This window comes from Siphateles boraxobius, unplaced genomic scaffold, assembly GCF_051911475.1.
Source record: "Siphateles boraxobius isolate OS27281-9 unplaced genomic scaffold, OSU_SipBor_1 25, whole genome shotgun sequence".
In the NCBI taxonomy this organism is placed as follows: Eukaryota; Metazoa; Chordata; class Actinopteri; order Cypriniformes; family Leuciscidae; genus Siphateles; species Siphateles boraxobius.
The window spans coordinates 33396054-33418409 of NW_027508866.1; the positions used below are offsets into that span (position 1 = coordinate 33396054).

Below are 22356 nucleotides of genomic sequence, written 5' to 3' on the forward strand. Positions count from 1 at the left end.
AGTCAGCATCCCCCTTGGCTCGCCAGACCACTCACGCAACACTTTGCTGCCACGACAACGTGAATGATCAGTTCCACTTACGCCACCTTCTACAAATATGCCGGGTCACATTATTGAGCATTTTTCTAACATGAATGGGATGCTCTACATCCGTGGTTCTCAAACCTGTCCTGGGGACCCCCCTCCGTTTCACCTTTTGTTATGTCTCCCTCATCAGACACACCCAATTCAAGTTTTGCCGTCTGTACTTATGAGCTGATAAGTTGAATCAGGTGTGTTAGGAGAGGGAGACATGCAAAATGTGCATTGGTGAGGGGTCCCCGGGACAGGTTTGAGAACCACTGCTCTACATAACCTGTTTGTCTTCTCTTTAGTTACCCCAATAATGGAGGGGGTTCCCTCGGGATGCCGCCCCATGGAGTTCGTCCGCCCACCGACTTCACCCAAGCGGCCGCCGCTGCTGCCGTAGCCGCCGCCGCTGCCACGGCAACAGCCACTGCCACGGCAACAGTCGCTGCGATACAGGAGAAGCAAAACCAAGAGCTGAACTACGGGCCGGTAAGCCACCCGACTTATTTGTGTTCACATTATGTGCGGTTGACCTTTGTTGATGAGAAATGCACTAAAGGGAAGGGCATAGGAATAGATCTCCACATGCTTAAATGTTTTGGAAATAAATCGTGTACCCTTGTTTAATATCTGTTTTTTTATTTTATTTTATGCAGTTAATCTGATTGCTGATCTTTTTTTGGGTGGTAAATGCTTTGCACTCCACTTCAGCAATCTTGTGTGACACACAGTAACCTCTGATTTCATTGCGCTCAAATCGCCCCCTGCTGGACGAATGCGTATAAACAAGCCCTGATTCCAAAAACATGGCTTTAATTATTGCAACAAAAAAAAGCGAAGTATTTTCCCCTCATTTTTCCAGCAGATTTCACATGCCTCCTGTCTGCCTGGGTTTAGATGGCAGACATCATGGCCACACAGGACTTTGATTGTTTACGGTGGTGACCTAGTTGCCGTTTCCCTTTCATGCCCAGGGCCCGACGGCCATAAGTCACAGCAGCAGGCACGTCTCCAGCCATTGTTACCCAACGCTGGTTCTGATGGGTGTGGATCTCTGTGTTGTTTTGCTCTACAGATGGGTGGTGCTTCCTCTTACAACACCCAGTTCCTGTCGCACTCTGGACCCCGTGGGCCGCCCGGCATGGCCCCCTCTGGGATGGTCGGCTCCAGACCTCCTTCCATGGGACCCATGTACACGCAGCAGGGCCAGAGGTTGCCCCAGCATCCCGTCTACCCAGGAGGCCAGCAGGGTCCTCCACGCCACCAGCAGGGCTTGAAACGCCCCTACAACTCCGAAGTGAGTGGAGACTCGCTGTTCACCAACTTGACCTTTCAGAGGTCACAGTACCTCTGTTCCAACACCTGCAGAACCTGACCAAACTAGACATGCTCACGACAAGAAGGCTGTTCCACTAGGTTCTAAGATACACAAGCTAATATTTTCAAATGGCTTTTTGTTTGGGTCAATATTACAAACTATATGTTAAAGACAGTCTGTTTGAGGACTCAACATGATAAAACCTAATTTAAAAGTCTAAAAATATGATGATAGTCCTCCTGACAACTTGCTTTAATCCTGGAATGACTGTTGTTCTTTTCTTACAGGGATTTCCGGGACAGCAGTACGGTCCCGGTATGGGAGCTGGGAGCCCGTACCCAGGCCAGCCCATGCAGTACCATCCTGGGCCACAGCGGTCTGCTCCTTCCCCGTCTTACCCAACCCACCGAATGCCCCTCCAGCAACCCAATATGGGCCAGTATCCTGCAGGACCAGGAAACCCCAGCCAGTACTACAAGGTACAAAGATCATAAGTATTATTGCTAATACATACAGTTAGTATTTGAAAAAAGCCCTGCTATGATTAAGCAAGACGCTTCAAATCAATTTAGGTACTTTCTGAAAGTTATAGTCATATTTTTCCGTTTGAAAGCTATCAGAAAGCTTTCACTTGCAAATTGCAACACATTGCAGGCTGCAAGCAGTATCATGTTTCCCAAAGAACAGGTTCCTTTTGTCAGTATTAGTGACAAACAAGCTTCTTTTTTAGAGAAACACATTGGCATTTGATACTGACGAATACGGCAATGAACTTTAAAGAGGCAACTAGTCGTGAAAAGATTTTTTGGTTGTACCAGTGAAACCCGAACCAACCCAGGTGGTTTAAATTCCATTCTGGGTTTTGAATTACAGCGGTAGATTATCACCATTGTCATACCACTGTAGTGTGCACTTTAACATGCTCAGGGTCCTTTCCAAAACCTAGTGTGCCTCACCATGCTGGGGAATACAGGTCCAAATTTTAAATATAAGATGTTAGATACCTCTTATGGCTACTTTCTAATGAATGCATTGCAATGAGCTCCCTAAACTTGTGCTTAACCGGGGGTTGGGTTGACTCGCTCTGTTTTAAGTCTGATGTTGAAAGAGTTCTGTTTGCTTAACAGGCGGACCAGTTTAACGGACAGGGCAACAGCCACAACAGCCTGTCCTCAGGAGTGACGGGAGCTGGGTACACCACCTTCAACCAGGCCACTGTCAACGGGGTTGGTGTCCTCTCTTGCATGCATGTGTGTTTGGTGAAACATGAGTCGGTTGGAGCTGCCTGTTAATATTTCACCATTTCGTGAGCGCCACGAATGGACTTTGGCTGCTGGGGTCCAAACTCCACACAGCTGAATCTGTTTTTGCAGAGTATCAGTTATGAAAATCTGACTGTAAAGATAATTTGGCCTCATCTTGTAAAGCCTGCACACGTCTTGTTTTTTTCCACAGCCCGGACGTGCGATGCCAGGATATCCCAGCTCTCCTCTCCCAGGAAACCCCACTCCTCCCATGACCCCCAGTAGTTCGATTCCGTATATGTCCCCTGGTCAAGACGTCAAATCGCCCTTCCTCCATGACGTCAAACCCAATATCAACTCTCTGCAGCCCCCTACAGGTAACACACAGCACTGCATGTAAGACAACACCCATCCTATCTCTGGAATCCTTGTTTATAATTCTCTGTGATGTAAATGGAAATAAAAAAGTTTAATTGTCAAATGAAATGTTTATCACATGGGGAAACGTTTTTTCCCCTCTTTCCTTACATAAGAAGAAAACGCAGTCATATAATGCTGTTTTATTCCACATAAGGCTAGGTTTGTGTTAGTATTATTTATATGCTATTTTAATATTTATATTATATATAAATTATATATAATATCAATTTTTTTTTTATATTTTCATTTTACTTTTAGTATTTTTTTTTACTTTTTATTATTTATTTGGCTTTACTTAATTTTATTTCAGTTTTTATTTTTAGTAATTTATTACTTCAGCTTAATTTAATTCAGTTAGTTGCCAAGGCGTCATTTCAATATTTTATTTTAGATTAATAACGAATTTTAATTTTAATAATTTTAATAACGACTTTTCGCTTAGTTAACAACAACACTGCAAAAAAGGATTTTCCCCATCATGCTGGCCTCCATATTGAGATCACATGACCACTTGATCCACTAGTATACTCATTTCTGTAACCCCCTATTATGATATGCTATCTGTTGTGGAATAAATAATGCATGACAAATGCACCTGTGAAATAAGGTATTATGACATTGTTTATTTTACAAGAAGCTAAAATTGTGTCAGCAATGTATCATCCAGAGAAATATAATAGAGAGAAATCCTTTTGAACATTTAAGCCATTATAGCATTTACTAACTTTAGGCTACATCTAGAATTTTTGGGAAATTTCTGTTGTCTCTTTCCCCACTTTGCTTTTGTTTCTTCCCAGATGTGAAACGATGAATAACCATGTGGCACCTCAGTAACTGAAACTCTGTTCTTCTGTCTGTAGGAAACCCCAGTGATGACCTGCGTCTGACCTTCCCTGTACGGGACGGGGTGGTGTTGGAGCCCTTCAGATTGGAGCATAACCTGGCCGTCAGCAACCACGTCTTCCAGCTGCGAGACTCCGTGTATAAGACTCTTATGATGAGGTCAGAGTGCAACATCTGTCCTTCGTAGTCTTTGTGTTTGTGAGTGTTTGATGTGTCAGTGTTGTCGCATTCAATATTTAATCTTGCCCATCGTGTGTTTAACAGGCCTGATCTGGAGCTGCAGTTTAAGTGCTATCACCACGAAGACCGGCAGATGAACACCAACTGGCCGGCGTCGGTGCAGGTGAGCGTCAACGCCACGCCTCTCACTATCGAGCGCGGGGACAACAAGACATCCCACAAACCCCTTTACCTGAAGCATGTGTGCCAGCCAGGACGCAACACCATCCAGATAACGGTCACAGCCTGCTGCTGTGTAAGTACAGATATTCACATCACACATTTTCTTCTAGTTAATTACAAACAGCCCGACTAATCTGTGTTTTATATCGGTCTGTTCATTTTCTGTTTCTTTTGTCCGCGTAGTCTCATCTGTTCGTGCTGCAGCTGGTTCACAGGCCGTCTGTGCGCTCCGTGCTTCAGGGTCTGATGAAGAAGAGGCTCCTGCCAGCGGAGCACTGTGTCACTAAGAGTGAGTAATGCCATGATCCTTTGCACATACACTAAAATCCAGAAGATTGTGGGCAGTAAGATATGTTTTTAAGTATTTAAAATTCTGTAATTCAGCAAGCACACATTGTCTTCACCAAAATGACAATGAAGACATATATAATGTTACATAAGATTTCTATTTCAACTAAATGCTATTTCTTTTTAACTTTTAATTCATCATCAAAAAAGAATCCTGAAAAAAATTTATCATGGTTTCACAAATATTAAGCAGCAAAAACTGTTTTCAACATTGATTATAATAGTAAATGTTTATCAGCATATTAGAATGATTTCTGAAGGATCATGTGACACTGAAGACTAGATGTTGAAAATTCAGCTTTGATCACAGGAATAGATTACATTTTAAATTATATTTCCCAATAGTACTGTTTTTCTGTATTTTTGATCAAATAATTGCAGCCTTGGTGAGCAGAAGAGACTTTCAGAAACATTAACAAATCTTACCGACCCCAAACTTTTGTACCCTTCTTCCACAGTTAAGAGGAACTTCAGTAGCGGAACCATCCCAGGAACTCCCGGCCTTAACGGAGAGGACGGCGTGGAACAGACGGCCATCAAGGTCTCGCTCAAGTGTCCGATCACCTTCCGGCGCATCCAGCTTCCTGCCAGGGGCCACGACTGCAGACACATACAGGTGATGAGGCCCGAAGTTTAAATCACATGACATCATAAAGTGAGTTTCTGTGGTCAATAACGGCTTTGTTTGTCCATAGTGCTTTGACCTGGAATCGTACCTGCAGCTCAACTGTGAGAGAGGAACTTGGCGTTGTCCTGTGTGCAAGTAAGAACCTTCTTCCCCTCTTTTTATCTTCATGATATTTTTTTTATTTTAAAACTAAGAAAATGATTAGGGATACACAATATATCCATACCGTAGTAGTTGTCTGACAATATTACAGATTTTCGGGAACGGACAACAATGGATTTATAATTGTGTATGCACAATTCTTTCTTTTTTTTCATACAAAACACACTTAAAGTTTTTTCAAACTCTAAATTTAATAACAGTGCTAAATGTAATCTTTGAGTTTTTATTCGTTTTATTGTTTTTTGTTTTTTTTATCCAGACAAAATAGTATATAATTTTTATATTTATTTTAACAAATATGTATTTATATTGTATTAATAATAATAATATTAGAATATTATTTAATTAATCTTAAAAAAATGTGTGTACATACATATATATATATATTTTTTTTTTTACTTTTTAAAAAAATTATATTTCTTTGGCCATAACATGAAATAGTTAATGGCTTATCAGCCTGTATAATATCATATTGCATATCGGTGTATCCCTAAAAAATGTGATTTGCATGGTATATAGCTGACATATTTGTACAGTTTTACAAACTCATTTGTTCCTTGCAGTAAAACAGCTCTTCTGGAGGGGCTAGAAGTGGACCAGTACATGTTGGGCATTCTGATCTACATCCAGAAGTAAGTTTCTTTGCAATAATGTTACCTCTGTAGCCTCTAAACTGTGATTTGAAAATACAGATATCCTAAATTATACTTTTATCAGTTGTAATCAGCCAGTCGTACATCGTACAGACCGTACATGAACTGTTTGCTGACCATGTGAAGTGTTCTGCACACAAAAATGGCAAGATCTGGGTGACGTAGGCCTATCCAGTATGATAGGCTGGCATCTACCCAATTTCCCTGAGTCAGAGTGCACAGATTGTTATTTACAAATTCCCAGGCTGTTTTAACAAGCATTTCCAAGGAAGAACTGGCTGCTCATTTTCCAAAATGCCATTAGCATCACAAGTATTGTCCAGTTTGCACTCCATCAAAGGTGGTCAGTTGATTTAAGTAGTGGTCAAACATCCCCTTCCTGTCGAAGTTTAAGCTTCTTGGCCAAAATAAGCTGCAGTGTGTTCTGTATTTTCAGTTTTTAACTTCTTTCTCCTTGTTTTTAGTTCGGACTATGAGGAGATCACCATTGATCCGGTGTGCAGCTGGAAGCCAGTCCCGGTGAAACCAGACCTGCATATTAAAGAGGACCCAGACGGCCCTGCCCTGAAACGCTGTCGCACCCTGAGCCCTAGTCATATGATCTTGCCCAGTGTCATGGAGATGATTGCAGCTTTGGGGCCGGCCTCCTCGCCCTACCAGTCTCTGCCACAAAGTGGCAGCAGCAGCACGCCTGATTATCCCAGCCAAGGTGAGTGACGCATCTGATTGTGAAGGCCTCATAAGAACCACAGAAGCATTTATGTGCTTATAAAAATGTTTCAGTGAGCATTTTATTATTGAATACTCTGCTTTGGAGTCATAATAGATTTGGATGAAGTGCATTTTGACCTCCAGTTAATTCATTTTCGCGTATCTTTTAGGTGGCTCAGGATACTCTAACCAACCAGGCTTTTCGGACTTTCCCAATGCCCCTGGCACACCGACCCTTGGGGAGTTTTCCTCTGGGCCCCCCCCACTGTCCTACCAGTCTGACCTGCCGAGTGGGCTCCTTACCCCAGAAAAACCTGTGGGACATCAGATGTCAGGACAGGTGGGCTTTCCTGTAAATACAATTTTACCATAAGGGATTGATAAAGTATGTCTGTCCTTCTGTCTGTTTGTCCGTCTATTCATTAGGGCTGCATGATATATCGAAATATCGTAAATGTACATATCGCAATATGCATTTGAATGATTTTAATATGCTACTTCAAAAAGCTGTGTGAAGTTTTAGGTCGACTCAAATAGCAGAGTTCAGACTGGGTACTCTACTGTTACTTACGTGTGACTTGACATTTAAAAAGAGTTAAGCTCAGAAAACAACTCATTGCAGTACTCGTGCTGTCTGACACACACACCTGAAGCGCTCAGACAGTGTGCGATCCCGAATTCAGTTCTCTTTCGCGGCTTATTGCACTCGAACGGTCAAATACATACGCCTGTTGTGGCGAGTATTCGTGTGAACACAGTCGATTATGTCTTAAGGGAATGTAAAGAGTTGGGAAAGAATTCAGATGTGTCATTAGGATGCTTGCATTATGTCTTAAATTTCAAGCAGCCTAAAACAGTAATCCTGCTGCTGTCTGTCAAACAACAATAGAAAAGTTTAAAATCACTAACTGCTGAATAACTTTTGTAGCTTTAATATGAATCAATGTATTTAATTCATGTGAAGACTATGCAGTGTTTTAGTTTAACATTTGTTTATTCCTTTTCTGTATTGTTTCTTACTTGAATGCTACTGTTAAACAGACTTAATGTAGGTCTATCTGAAAAACATAAAGCACTGTTTATTTCATTTGTATCTTTGTTTTATTGTATTTGTCCTATAGTTGAAATATGCTTCTTTGTTGTTTATTTAATAACAAAGATAAATTAAAAGAACTAATCATCCACCCCTAGTTTCAGGTGTTTTTGTTTTCCTGGATGTTCTTGATGTTAAGTATTCGGGTTGATATAACTATATATTACCAAGTTGAGCAAAGAGTTGTTGGTATTTAAATATCTTTAATTTTTATTTTTATAACATTGATGTTAAAATGGCATTGTCAGATTTGTGACATTTCATTTTTATGTAATGCTAAAACACTGCTGTTCACTTTCAGTTATAGTGATGCTTTCTTTTCTCAGAAAGAATGTGAAACATATATTGGTTATATCATTTTAAGTTTTAAATATAATTTAAATTGATTTTATACACTTTAAGCAATATCATATCGCATGTCGAATAACGCATTATCTAACAAGTTATCGCATATCGCATTTTTCTTCAATATCGTGCAGCCCTACTGTTCATCTGTCTATCCTTCTGTCTGTCTGTCTGTTTATCTGTCTGTCTATCCGTCTGCCTGTCTAGCTATGCATCTGTCTATATGTCTATCCATCTGTCCAACTATTAGAGGTCGACCGATTGATCGGTATCGCCGATCGGCAATATTAATCGGCACCGATGACTGATTGCTGGAACAATCGGTTATCGGCAAAAATCAACATCGATATTTTTTCCGGGTTGCGTCCGTTGCTGAAACGGCTGAGAAGGGTCCGCTGTCATTATACAGTACGAAAATGGCCTCTAGAGGCGAAATAAAAACTATCGCTGACGCCTCGTGGAGTAGTTTTGACACGCGAGACTGCGCGCTGCACGGAGCGGGACGTTTCAGATGCAGATTTAAAGCATAGACAACAAAACGGTATGTATACAGTACACTACACTACACTACATGTTTTCATATCATTATAAATTTGTTGACTAGATGCTGCATTAGTAGAAAAAAGAACAGCAGTATGTTTGCCATCAAGGCTGAGGACACTAACATTAGTAGGACCTCAAGCGGTTAAAAACGTGTGACAAAAATACACACAAATCTGACTCAAATGTTTAGTGTCACAATATATCAATATTTAAAGCTAGTGACGTGAGAAAGCAAATTGATATGTTCATGCAGCTGACAGAAACAAATCAGAAATGCATCCAATTTCATTTTTTTTGTTTTTGTGATCATTGAAGCAAATAACATGTGAAAGTATACATATGCATATTTCAATGCTATGGCCTTTGTGCAGACATTTAAAAATGGCCATCTTTAAGCATGGCTGTTTAGATTTATATGAAATTGTAACACTTTACAATAAGAGTCCATCTGTGACATTCACTAAGGTTAATAGTATTTTTCATTGTTAGAGCACTAATTTCAATATTTACTAATACATTTTAAATGTTAACATTGTATCTGTTCACTAACATGAATGATCAAGGTGCAATTAACATATTAATATTTAACATGCATATATATATATACATTTCTATAGTATTTGTCATGTAATAAGTTAATAACATTTTTGTAGTAAAGTTCAGCACTAATTTACTTCCGAGTATTTTGTTTGTTTTCCGTTGATTAACCGTTTATCGGCCAGGAGTGCGTTTCCTGAAAGCATCATTTGCCAACTATGGTCATAATTTTTGTCGTTATAAGCATAGTTCAACGAGCTGGTGTTTCCTGAAACTATAGTTCTAATGAACATTCGCAAATAGCATCGAAACTTGTGTGGTCTGAACGACAGCCCTCCACCTGTGGTTGGAAGCAGAGTTTCTTGTTTGCATGACATGTGGACTCAATAAATCCTTTTCTTGAGCAAAATAAGCAATCTGACATTCAGTACAATCTGGATCTTTTATTTAGAGTACAAATGCCATTTACGTCTTTTAGATTGTCAAGAGATTTAAAGCATCGCTTTTGAAGAGTTTGCATGTGCGAACGTGCTCTAGTACGTAAGAACGAGCCTATGATTGAATCTGGAAATAAAGCAAAATAACTGAGAAAAATTAGAAATTGTTCTCAGATGCTATGTCCGTAATTTATAGCAAAACATCTAGCATTAATTCGATCTCAAAATTCGATTACTCCTAACACCTGCGTGACATCATTAACCAATGTGGTTGAACGACCAATTTGCGACAATATGGTTTCGGGAAACAGTCGTGTCTAGCTAGTTGATTTCTTCAACGATGCATCGTACTATTGTAGTGAAGCAGAAAGTTAAGTCACTGTACTGTAAACGCACCCCAGTGCGGTCCAACCTAGTTATCGTTATCGGCAAAATACACTATCGGGCGACTTCTACTATCTATCCGTCTGCCAGTCTGTCTATACATCTCTTTGTCTGTCTATCCATCTATTTATCTGTCCATCTATCCATCCATCTATTTATCTATCTGTCTGTCTATCTATCTATCCATCCATTTATTTATCTATCTGTGTGTCTGTCTATCCATCTGTTTATCTGTCTGTCTGTCTGTCTATCCATCTGTTTATCTGTCTGTCTCTTGCCAACTAGCTTGCAGATGAAAGCCTAAAAGGAAATAATCATGTAGATCCATAAATTAATTTATCTATATGACTTGAAATAGCATGGCTAGTTTGCTGCCCAAATGGATACCCAAATGTCTTTTACTGGCATCTTGGTTTCTGTCATCCACGTATGTCGTTGTTTGCATATAAGAGCTATTGAAACACTGTCACTCGCAGTTGCTGCTTTTCCCACCCCTTCAAACCCGCTCCAAACTGAGCACAAGACAAGCCACTTCAAATTACTGTGCAGTGTGTTCCAGCTTCACTGACCGTCTCTCTTTCTCTTTACACTTTCCCTTCCTTAATAAAGATGTCCCACTCTAGCCGCATGGACCCTTCCCACAATCCCCTTCAACAGCAGCAGCAGCAGCAACAGCAGCATCAAGCTCTCCATGGTAACTCCGGCATGGGTGGCCCCGGGGGACCCATGCACTCCCGCAACTCCTCCCAGAATCCCCGGATGCACACAGACAGCTTTGGGCTGGGGGGCCCCGGGGGACCTGGCGACGTTCCTGAGCCGCCACTTGATGTAAGTCAGAATCAGTCATCTATTCCAGATCAAACAGTCATGATTTTTGGCCATTTGAATTAGAGGTCTGCTGAGAGTCTCAATCGAACGCCCATGTTCAATTTTACTCCGTGTACATCCACTACCAACTTATTATGATTTCCTTGCCAACCGTTCCTGCTTAATTTAGGTCCTTTTTTTGGAATTCGTCATGTTTAAAACTTTTGGATAATGGTCATCCCCACATCTGCTTTGGGATGCATGTTTATTTATTAACTATTTTGGATAATGTAATTTTGGTTTCAACTATCAGTAATAGTTGTCTATTCTAAAGGTGCATTTACCATCGCTCAGTGAAATTCCATAGGAGACATGCCAAGTTCAGTCATGAAACTCTTTATGTGCGGTTCAGCACCCAATAAATCAAGACTATCTACGGTCGACCTTTATATTCCGGTCTGACTAAATGGAGCTCAGTTTGAGCTCCATCAAACTGAGCCACTTCTCTAGATCTTCTACGGGGGTCTCTTTATCCTGCAGAAGCATGTTTTACTATAATACACGCAAGTCTCAGCAGCTGCTTGTTTTCTTCTCTGTATTTCTCGTGGTTTGGCAGAGCGCAGATCTAATTCATCATTACGATTATAAGCTGAGAGTTTTGCCATAGGCCGAATCTTAACCCCTGTACTTCCCTTTTTGTTTTCCAGCTTCTCCCAGAGCTGACAAACCCAGATGAGCTGCTGTCCTACTTGGGTCCTCCCGACCTTCCCAACAACAGTAACGATGACCTGCTCTCTCTGTTCGAGAGCAACTGAGCCCCTTCTCCCTCTTATTCATCACCGTCCAACAGACAGCCTCCCCAATCCCGCACACTCCCGGCTCATCGAGGGGAGGTCTGGGAAGCGTAACAGATATCCGATTGCGTCTTTGCACTGTGTCCCTCTGAGACTGGAATGCAGTGACTCATGGGAAGGTGCAACGAAGATCTTTATCCTTTTCTTTTTTTTTCCTTCCTCCTGTGACAATGTTATTGTTCGTCTGCTTCTCTGAACTCTGTCGAGACTTTATTGTGAATTTCAGTTTGAAAGAATTCCTGCTCTCTCGAATCACTTGTAGAAAGACGCCTCATCTCACATCAGACTTGTGTGGTGTAAATGACATTCTGTGTGTGTGTGTGTGTGTGTGTGTGTGTGTGTGTGTGTGTGTGTGTGTGTGTGTGTGTGTGTGTGTGTGTGTGTGTGTGTGTGTGTGTGTGTGTGTGTGTGTGTGTGTGTGTGTGTGGAGGGGAGGGGGGGGGGGTCAAGTCATTGTTTGTTTTTCATTGCAGCTCCTGTTTTAAATCTAAATTAGATGAGGGACTAACGTCAGTGCTGATGTAAAGTACTACACTTCAGAAATAACACGGGGAATGCCAAAGTGTCTCACTTCTGTTGTAACTTGAAAAGCAAACATGGCTAAACTTAATTCTCTTAATAAACAGGCAGGCTTAAGTTTTATTATTTCTTCTTTTTTCCTCCCAAAGATGACCACAAAGCTAGCTCCATGTGATCTAACATGGTTTTAAACCACGAATGACTTAATCTTAGAACTTACTTGACTTGGAGACCTCAAGTGTAGCCTTTTTTCCTTTTAAACATGCTAGTAGACGCAATCACAATGTGTCAGACCTTAACCAGTAGCATTAAAGAAGTGCACTATGACATTTTGCACACCATGTGTTTGCCAACACGAAGGAAATTGAAGGCAAAAAATCAGTCATCTTTTGTGACACCCACACAAATACACACATGCACACCTCAAGCCACACTGTGTGTGTGTTTTGGCACAAACTCATGCCAATAGACTAATTTAATGCCACACCCTGCTCTCTTTTTTCGTCTGTCTCGTTAGTTTTTTCCCCCCTCTGTTCTTTTTAAAAACGGTCTTCCTCCCCTGTGGATTTTGAGACCACGATGTCTGTGGATTTCTACCATTACAAGAAAGGACTAGTATCCACTGATCATCGTTGGCTCAGATCACACCCTCACTTGCAGACGCATTTCACTCGCCCTTAAATATGCAAGTTTGGGCTGTTATTTGGTAGAAAACAAGTTTTCTTCGTCAACAAATTGTGTGAAACCATACAGAGCACAAGCAGCCCAGTAGCACCTTGTTGACAGGTTACAAAACACACAAATGCACATGAGGAGTCACAAACAGGGCGTTTTTTGGACATATACCTTCCCGTAGTGAGATTTTGCACGGACAAATCTGGGTGGGTGGGAGCGTCACAACAGGTAATGGACTAATGTTTATAGCCGCACTCATAATTGAGAAGGAAAACATTGGGATTCATGTGAAATATGTACAGATATAGTATTATTATTGTCGCAGATGTGAACTTTCTCTTAACCCCATGATATGGAAAAAAGAACATTTGAAACACTATGACAAGAGCTCATGTCAGACATGCGCTTCATTCCCCCCGTTTTCCATTCAGCGCTCGCTTTCTCAGCAGAGAAACCGTGGAGGGGAGATGAGTCTGCTGTCGGTTCCTGTCTTGTCTGATTTTATTATTTATCATCGCTCTTTGGACACCGTTAGCGAAGTGCAGTTTGTATATTAACAATACAGGGAGCATCATGAGTCGACGGATGTGCTTTTGTTCTTTTTTCGTTTGTTTGAAGTCATTTGTGTATCATACAATTTTATCTTTGATTATATAATAATTGTTATTATAATTATAAAGATAATTGATGGGCCTGTATGCATCTCTCTCTCTTCTGTGTTAACTAGCAGAGTTTATGAATTTGTTAGAAAGAGAAAAAAAAAGAATTCATCAAAATCTGTGACCATAATCATGAAAAACTGAGAAACCAGCATCACTTGTTGATCAAACTGTTGAAAAAGATGTTTGACTGTCATGTGTTGGTGGATCATTAAGTTCTATCAATTGAATTAAACATGTACAATTGAAATCGATTTGTTTTTCTAAAGATGTGAAATATTTCCATTATGTTTTATAAGTAAAGAGTTAAGCCCCATTGCGTTTCATTGGCTTTATTTGGAGAGAGCAGAAGCAGCACCGCATTGTGTCAAGAAGCGGTAACGCTGCTCACGGGGCGTGTCCGGAAAACGGGCGTTTTAAGCGGAAAAGAAAGCTTTTGCGACTCATTTCGATTTATATCTTACTGTGTTACGTTTAAAGAACACTTGGTTAATCATAAACTATGTAATAAATGTAGAAAATTCCTAAATGTAATCTTCAAAACATTCGCTATTCGTGATACAATCTTATGTGCAGTAATGGCGAATTCAGCCTTTGGCCACCGCCCTCGTGCCATAACAGATCGCTGGTACACGCCCACAGCATTCCCTCGATGCTTATTGGATGGAACGCAGTAACATCATTCTACCTACTCTAACGGGCCAATGAGGATGTCAATCAAACGCACTCCCTCTGATCTCTACGTTCGAGCGCTGCGGTAATTTATTCATCCGCACCGCCTCTGATTGGAAAACGCGTACGTCATTCAGCGGTTCCTCGGCTTCATAGGTTCCAATTGAAAAAAGGTCTGCTGGCTGCTTCTATATATCCCGTTTTCGCACGCATTATACTTCCCGATGAGCTGCGGCATTTTGTAGGATTCATTCGGTGACCAGCTGCTAATACAAATTGATTTTTTTTGTCATCATGGCCAACCCCAGAGTTTTTTTTGACATCACCATCGATGGAAGGCGTGCTGGGAGGATTGTAATTGAGGTAGGTCATAGAAAATGAATTTATTTGGGTGGATCTTGTGTTTTAGCAACACACATCATTTTCCATTGAAAATCTATGTCAAGTCTTTGCGTGTAACTTAAATAAAGTAACCTCATCTTTAAATAGGAGGATGGGAAGCAGTTCTTTCCCGCGTTGAACTACAACAATGTTTCTTTTCGCCGGTGATCAGGCGCTACATTGTTACTAGTGTTCTTATTAAAATGTAACGCTGTTCGTAATTCTGATGCTTCTGAATGACATCTAGAAAATGAGTTGTGTTGCTGTCATTGACAGGAGACTGACAGCTAAGCGCACATGGCGGAGTTTTCTCTGATTACAGACGCAGACTGCGCGTGTTGCGCTGCACGCGGTTTTTTATGCAGACGCCATTTTCACCATTTTTTCAGAACCCCATGGTGCCATTTTGAAAAGGGAGGGGTGAATGCTGGAGTTTAGCCGTCTATCGAAACTTGTTCACCAGAACTCCATATTAAAATGTGCTTTGAGTGTTCAGACTTAATTAATACGATTTTAATCCCTTCTTGAAATGGTATTGCAGAAATGTAGATAAATGTACTCGTGCAGAATAAGCACCTCGCGCGCTCTCGCTAATGAAAATCGACGTTGACGCGGAAGTCATGGCATTTTAACCTGTTCGCGTTCTTTCAACGTCATAGCAGCCGAAACATCTTTATGTTCCAAGTTATGGTCTAGAACTTACTGTTACTCGGTTAGAAATAGAAACAGGTCACTACCTCCGTACTTAAAAAGCAACAAGAAATAACAAATCCTTAAATCTGTCCTTTGATATTTACTTATCAAGATGCGGATATACTCTATTTAGATATTATGTTTATCTCAGTATTTGGTATGACTTCAATGATTGCATTTGATTGTTCATTGTTTAAAATGTGGCATTAAAAGAAAGGTTATGCTCTAAAAGTGTATCTTCGTCATGCATCGTTATGCAGATTAATTGCAAAACATACTGGAAAGAAGTTTGATTTATGAGGGGTTTTATGCATTACACTTACTTATCTGATATGTATAACACATAAGTGAGATGCCAAAACAAAAAATATTCTGAAAATGACCATATTTGATAACACTGATCCATTGATATCCACGCATACTATATATATATGCATGCAGTTTCTGCTTGGGCTTCAGCTTAATTTCTATTTCTTGTTTTCCCCTTCTATTTAAATAGCTGAGAGCTGATGTTGTTCCCAAGACAGCTGGTAAGCATATTTCCACATTAAATGGGTTTATTGTAAATGTTGATATTCTCTTCTCACTGAAATACTATTTAAACTTAATTTAGTCTCAGAAGAAAAATATTTTCTTACTGCTACTCCTATAGATTTATTGCTACAAGCACCAAGCCTGCCACAGACATTGGGCCTGTTCTGAAGTTTATTGCTAGTTTATCTTTTCAAAGTGATCAGACTTACAGTATTCGTATAAATAATCAAAAATCGAAAGATTTCCGTAGACTTGCTGAGCAAAAATCCTCCCTCTGGCGGAGCAGTGCTGTCCACTAGAGGGAGACTCTTACCATTTGATTGTGTATCTGAACAAAACTGATTTATTTGTGCCATTGCTTGTACTATTGTGAACTTCAACATGTATGTATAATTTTGCTGTAATAATAGGCTAGTTTATTACAATACAAAGGATTGTCCAGGCTTTCTCAAGCTGACATCAAAGTTTGTTTAGAAACTTTAGCTTCTAATTACACATTAATGTCTCAATAATGTCCAAACAGAGAACTTCCGTGCTTTGTGCACTGGTGAGAAAGGTTTCGGCTACAAGGGCTCCGGCTTCCACCGTGTCATCCCGAAGTTCATGTGCCAGGTAAGCTCTAAACCCTGTGATGTCATCAGAGCCTGTGATTGACATCACACTGATGTCATGCTCTCGTCACGCAGGGCGGCGACTTCACCAACCATAACGGAACTGGTGGAAAGTCCATCTACGGCAACAAGTTTGAGGATGAGAACTTCACCCTGAAGCATGGAGGGAAGGGAACCCTGTCCATGGCCAACGCCGGACCGAACACCAACGGTTCCCAGTTCTTCATCTGCACCGCTGATACCGCTTGGTAAAGCCCTTCTTTGTGACTTTGTGCCCTTCTGCTGTCTAACTGATTTTGTATTTACGTTCGGTGATGTTCGTGCTAAAGGTCCCCAATGCTGTCTTTTTCCATGAACAGGCTCGATGGCAAGCACGTTGTGTTCGGTAAAGTGGTAGATGGTCTAAACGTGGTGGACGTCATTGAGGCCAAAGGAAGCAGCAGCGGGAAGTGCTCCGCCAAGGTCGTGATCGCTGACTGTGGCCAACTTTAATCGTCGCTTACGCCTCCTTCCGATCCCAACCATGCACATTCCTTACTATATAGATTTCTTTTTTTATTGCCATTCCTAAATGAGAAGATGCTTACTCCATGTGTCATGGTCCTGTTTTATGTATTCCAACGGTCCCCAGGACTTAATTTGTTAAACATGGATTAAAGATGGATCAAGATTCCTTTCAACAGGTTGTTGTATTCTTTCTTTCATCAGAACAGACGGCTCAGCTCATTTGTTGCAGAGCAAACCCGAGATCTTTTATTTCTCATTGTGCTTTTGTGTTCTTGTAATATAGAAGTAATTTATAAGGAGCCCATTAAAGTCTGTTTTGGTTCCAGAATGGCAGCGTGCTGCTGCAGTTCTTTCTGTTCTGTTGACCCTGCTTACTTCTAGTGCAGTGGTTCACTAAAATACTCTTTAAGAAAAAAAAAAATTCTTGAAAATGAACATTCACTGAAATTTTTTTTTTCCAGCTAATATTTTCATTGTTTATCTTAACAAATAAATTTAATGATAAAAACAACTGTATAAACATAATGACATTAGTGTAATATTAAATGAACTGCATAGGCCCAACAATATGCAAATTATTTGAAATAAGCATGGTTTTTCTGTCCCTCCCAAGTTTAAGCAAATCTATTATTTTCCATATTAACACAGGACACCAAATAAAGAAACTCACAATATTTCTTGTGTGTGAACCTTTTTAACCACATATACAAAAACATTACAAATTATGTATTACAAGAGCAGTGTTTTTAAATAAAATCCATTCGCTTGAACTCTACAAGATTTCTATGTAAAAATGTGTCGAAGCCTGTGTCCGTGACGAGGTGTTTGGCTTAAAGCAACTCATCCAGCAAGTTTCCCGGGCTGTGTGTTTGTCCCAGAGCAGCGCTGATGGGGTTATCGTTGCACATGGGACATGAACATCTCACTTCCAGCCACTTCACCAGACACCTGGTAAGACAGAACATCAGAACCGCTATCCTGAAACTAGTCTGTCTGTATGGAGTTAGGAGGCCCAGGCCGTGTTCAGCCACTTTTCCTCAATGGCATTAACATGATAAAAGGGAATTACCTCTTGTGAAATGAGTGTTGGCATGGTAACACTCCAAGCTCATCTTTCGTCCTGAAGTCCTCCAAACAGACTGCACATGTTAACTGAGAAACACAAGGTGTAAGAGGGCAAAATCAGAACAGTTTCAAAACTTTCTAAATAGTCAAGAAGACAGAAAGCGTTTTACCCCATGTGCATCTATCCGCGTCGTTTCATCTTTAAATACGACCTGTAATTTAAAACATGCTTTAAATGACAGTGGCACCAAAAAAGTATTTACACACTTAATGTCTGAATGTCATTGCATCAACAAGTAGCATTTCTTTGAAATGGCACAAGCGCACTTTCTGAGTACATTTGACAAAGAGAAGTTTGAAAATCAAGTATTGTGTTGATGATTTTCCAAAACCATGAGAATTCTATATAATCATCCATATAATTGTGTTTGTGTGTGTGTGTCTGCCAAAATATCCCCACAATGATGGCAATATCCAAAATCCTTCTCCTTTTGGGGGCATTTTTTGGTCCCCATGAGGAAAACAGCCAAAATGCAGAAAGTTTTCTGTGATGGGTAGGTTTAGTGTAAAGGGATATAACATACAGTTTGTATAGTATAAAATCATTATGTCTATGGAAAATCCCCATAAAACATCAAAACACAACGTGAATTTCTTTTCAATTCAGCATGTTTGCAGGTTCTTAATATATCGATGATTAATGTGACGCTCTCCAGCTGTGCTTCCTGTGATGGAACGCCTGTGTGATCCTGAGGAGAACTGACTTCATCCAGACACTGAAACACCAGCTCATTCAAACACACGAGACTTCAAACATCATGAAAAGTGACACGCAGGTACAGACGTTTTTAAGTGACGTAAGTGTCAAATAGTTTTTGATGCCTCGCATCACACACTCACCATTTTGTATCCCGCTCTCACATTCCGAGCCTGATGTCTCAATTTACTGCGAAGAGAAAAAGGCCACACATTTCATTAACAGGATTGATGTTGTTTTTATTTAATTAAAAATAAATCATATTTATAACTTAAGTATATTATCATCATGGCCATATATTTCAGGATGACAATGTCAAGATTTATCTGGCTCAAATTGTGAAAGAATGGTTGGGAGGAGCATGAAGAATTAAATATTGTGATGTTATTTCAATCAAAATGTGCATCAATTTTAGGTCAAGATCTTGTATTGGCAATGCAAGAGTCCAGCACTCTGTAAAGTCTCCTCCAGCACATCCCAAAGACTCTCAATGAATTTAAGAACTGGACTCAGAGGAAATGATTCATGAGTGAAAATGATTCTTCATGAACCTCACAACCATTCTTTCACAATCTGAGCCTGATGAATCTGGACATTGTCACCCTGGAATATGGCCATGATGTGTCTCATACATGGCTGTTTAAGAAATGAAAAGCTAGACGCTCCATCAATGAGGGTTAGAAGAACTGTTGCCAAACATAAAACATAGAAACAGTGTCAGTAATCACTGAAATAATGATCCAATCATAAATTGGGTTTCCATCCAAACGTGAAGCGAATCATTTCAAAGTCCGAAGAAAAACAAAATAAAACACCATCAGCGGAAACCGCCGATTAGTCACGTGGGTTTAATGTTCTTTACGTCAGATTTATTCGGCGAAATACACTTCAAAATGCGCATAAAAACAGGGTGATGGGAACATAGCAATAGACTCTTGAGCATTTGTCTATTTAAATCCAAACAGCGACTCTTTTTTTGGGCCGGGCAGTGTGTGTGTATATATATATATATATATATATATATATATATATATATATATATATATATATATATATTCATAATTTAATTCAATTTAATTATTTGAATGAAATACTTATATTACGTGTTTGTGTATCTATCTAGTATATCTCTATCTAGACATCAGTTTGGCAGTACAAGCAATGGCTGTGCTGTGTAGTGTGTTCTTAAACCACACAAATTTGTCCTGGGAAGGTTTGCTTCTCTCTGTGTTTGACATAACATTACCCAAAAGCCTTTGGTCAAAAATAGCATAGTGAACAAAAAGCGTGGAGATACAATCTAGTCCTGAATTGTTCGTGTTCGGAAGCGCGTGAGGCCGGAGGAAGTCCTTTCTGTCAGTCTGTCACCGCCGTTATTTACAGGAGAACCCTGATGAAGTCCAGCGACAAACTACAGCTTTATAAACATGACCCCGGATCTGAGGTTCTGTGTGTAACACTAACTCACCTTATAAAGAAGCAGCAGAATATCAGGCTTAAGACAAAGACAAATAACCCAGTGCCAAAGATGACCACGTAGATGTTGAGAGGGAGTTCCTGAGAGGTGACTGGAGGCATGGTGCTTTAAATATCAATCATTTCCTGAAGATCAAGAAGCCCTGAAGGAAGAGAGGACAGAGGAACGGACTGTTATTAGTGAGTCCGTTATTCACTATTGAAGGGACTTTATTTGAGTTTATAGACTTTATCTCAAAATACAACATATTTTGTTTTTTTAATGTAATATATTATAACATTAAAATAATTCAGACTATACCTGCTGGGGTGGGTATGTTTATTAGAAATAATGTCTATATGTGTGTTCACTCTCTGTCTGTCCTGCCAGAACTGAAAATACCCCAGTTGGCTCAATTCGCTTTTCCATGTTAAAATCTAACAATTATAAAGTATTTTTAAAAGAGAATATTTCTACTTCTGTTATTTTCTATTGTGACAATGTGTTAAATAGTGTAAATTGGACTCAAGTTTGGTCGTTGCTTTAAAAATTCCTCCTTACAAATAAGGTTAAGGAAATATAAAATAATCCTTGAGTTTATCCTACCAAGCTATTTTTACAAACAAAACAAAAAATAAAGATATTGAAATGAACTGCTCTTTCTGTGAAAGTTCTACTGAAACCATTTCTTATATGTTTTGGTCCTGCCAAGATACACAGTGTTTCTGTAAAGATGTTGAGAGAGATTTATTGCTGATAATATTTTTTAAAATGTTCTCTTATCCAATAAGTATGTGATATTAGGTTACTGCTTTAAAAACCATTGCACAAAGGATGCTGGTTTCATTATACATTTTATTTTTATGTAAATTTTATATCCACAAAATGTAAATTCACAAATAGCAAACCCAATTTTACAGTGTTTGAGGATGAGATTAAAATGTGCATAGATGTGATGTCAAAATCGAAAAATAGCAAAGCAATTAAAACAACTGCAATATGTTAATTTAACATTTTCATAAAACGTATCTACGTTTATTCAACCTGATATGTACCCTCTCTGATGTTTTTCTTTCTTTTTGTCTCTTTTTCTTTCCCTTTTCTCTTTTAAAAAAAAAATAATTTCTATTGCATTGTAAACCATGTGATATGTTCATCTGATGGAATATGGAAGTTACCCTATTTGTTGATAAAGCATTAAAATAAAAAAAGTTAATTTTGCCTAATATACGGAAAAATTTAAAGTGATTATTTTGTGCGATTTAACAATACGAACCTGAACCAGCTGAAAGCAATCTAGTACATTTATAGGGTTAGTAAAATACATGGAAAGGCCGTTAACACTAATTTCAATCTATTTTTTAAAAACACGTTACTTTTTAGATTTTTTTTTTTAAATCGATTGATCTGAAAGATAGCCTAAAGAAACAAAATTAAACATTTACAATGTATTTCAATAAAAAAAAATTATAAAAACAAAAAAATCTCACCATTATAAACAGGCTCCATAGGTGTTTTTTCCCTTCAGTGGTTCTTCATACTCGGTTTTGAATGTTCTCACGCGCCAACCTTCAAATGACTCAAAAGAATCACTGACTGTTTAGTTACATCTACAGTATCGAGAGTTTGTAAATGTTAATAAAACAATATTCCGTCTGGAACACGGAAATCAAACAATGTAACGGACCGCAGACAGACATAAATATCCACAACATGCGCGAGAAAACAATAAACCCCGCCTGTTATTCAAGGGGCGGAGCACAAATATCAGATGATTCACTGATTATTCAGTGATTCACTCCGTTAAAAACTTCCCATATTCATCAAATGAAATTGAAATCGAAATCAAGCAATTAAAAGGGGATCAGCACAGTCAAAGTCTCCTAATTTTGTTTTTCATTTAATTTAGCGACAATTATTTATGACTCACAATAGACAAACTCTGTTAAGTGGTCTGAAATGACTTTGTAGTATTAAGCGAAAAGAAAAGGTAGGAGAGTTTAAAAGGCATGTTTAGACAGAAATATTA

General features: G+C 39.4%; 3 protein-coding genes across 9 annotated transcripts in view; 2 read left to right on the forward strand and 1 right to left on the reverse strand.

Annotated features, from left to right (window-relative positions):
• The window catches only part of zmiz2 (zinc finger, MIZ-type containing 2), a 49597-nt gene extending 35630 nt beyond the window's left edge, over positions 1 to 13967 (forward strand). For 3 of the 7 annotated variants that reach the window (XM_077243651.1, XM_077243652.1, XM_077243653.1), the window contains exons 5-19: positions 375 to 558; positions 1145 to 1366; positions 1675 to 1866; positions 2515 to 2613; positions 2843 to 3008; positions 3912 to 4053; positions 4159 to 4369; positions 4480 to 4585; positions 5103 to 5260; positions 5340 to 5407; positions 5998 to 6066; positions 6552 to 6796; positions 6969 to 7138; positions 10747 to 10965; positions 11652 to 13967. In XM_077243651.1, coding sequence (XP_077099766.1) covers positions 375 to 558; positions 1145 to 1366; positions 1675 to 1866; positions 2515 to 2613; positions 2843 to 3008; positions 3912 to 4053; positions 4159 to 4369; positions 4480 to 4585; positions 5103 to 5260; positions 5340 to 5407; positions 5998 to 6066; positions 6552 to 6796; positions 6969 to 7138; positions 10747 to 10965; positions 11652 to 11759 — 2359 coding nt within the window. In that variant the 3' untranslated portion in view covers positions 11760 to 13967. Of the gene's footprint in view, positions 1 to 374; positions 559 to 1144; positions 1367 to 1674; positions 1867 to 2514; positions 2614 to 2842; positions 3009 to 3911; positions 4054 to 4158; positions 4370 to 4479; positions 4586 to 5102; positions 5261 to 5339; positions 5408 to 5997; positions 6067 to 6551; positions 6797 to 6968; positions 7151 to 10746; positions 10966 to 11651 lie in introns of all 7 variants that reach the window. The other 4 variants (XM_077243649.1, XM_077243648.1, XM_077243650.1 and 1 more) reach the window with 2 other exon arrangements.
• Positions 13968 to 14385: 418 nt separating this feature from the next.
• Positions 14386 to 17723, forward strand: ppiab (peptidylprolyl isomerase Ab (cyclophilin A)). The gene is made up of 5 exons (XM_077243654.1): positions 14386 to 14686; positions 15897 to 15927; positions 16455 to 16543; positions 16618 to 16790; positions 16902 to 17723. The coding sequence occupies exons 1-5, from the start codon at positions 14618 to 14620 to the stop codon at positions 17032 to 17034; spliced, it is 495 nt and encodes a 164-aa protein (XP_077099769.1). The 5' UTR covers positions 14386 to 14617; the 3' UTR covers positions 17035 to 17723.
• LOC143750530 (RING finger protein 122) lies at positions 17707 to 22068 on the reverse strand. The gene is made up of 6 exons (XM_077243655.1): positions 21818 to 22068; positions 20340 to 20490; positions 19015 to 19060; positions 18285 to 18326; positions 18119 to 18201; positions 17707 to 17997 (listed from the first exon to the last, which is right to left on the reverse strand). Exons 2-6 carry the CDS (start codon positions 20447 to 20449, stop codon positions 17880 to 17882), a joined length of 399 nt encoding a protein of 132 aa, XP_077099770.1. The 5' UTR covers positions 20450 to 20490; positions 21818 to 22068; the 3' UTR covers positions 17707 to 17879.
• Positions 22069 to 22356: the final 288 nt, after the last annotated feature.

Coding starts and splice junctions, on each gene's coding strand:
- ppiab (XM_077243654.1), top strand. CDS start 14,618: ATGGCCAACCCCAGAGTTTTTTTTGACATCACCATCGATGGAAGGCGT. Junction 15,928..16,454: donor TGTTGTTCCCAAGACAGCTG/GTAAGCATATTT, acceptor ATGTCCAAACAG/AGAACTTCCGTGCTTTGTGC. Junction 16,791..16,901: donor TGCACCGCTGATACCGCTTG/GTAAAGCCCTTC, acceptor TTCCATGAACAG/GCTCGATGGCAAGCACGTTG.
- LOC143750530 (XM_077243655.1), bottom strand. CDS start 20,449: ATGCCTCCAGTCACCTCTCAGGAACTCCCTCTCAACATCTACGTGGTC. Junction 19,061..20,339: donor TTCTGCTGCTTCTTTATAAG/GTGAGTTAGTGT, acceptor TTCTCTTCGCAG/TAAATTGAGACATCAGGCTC. Junction 18,202..18,284: donor CGCGGATAGATGCACATGGG/GTAAAACGCTTT, acceptor TGTGTTTCTCAG/TTAACATGTGCAGTCTGTTT.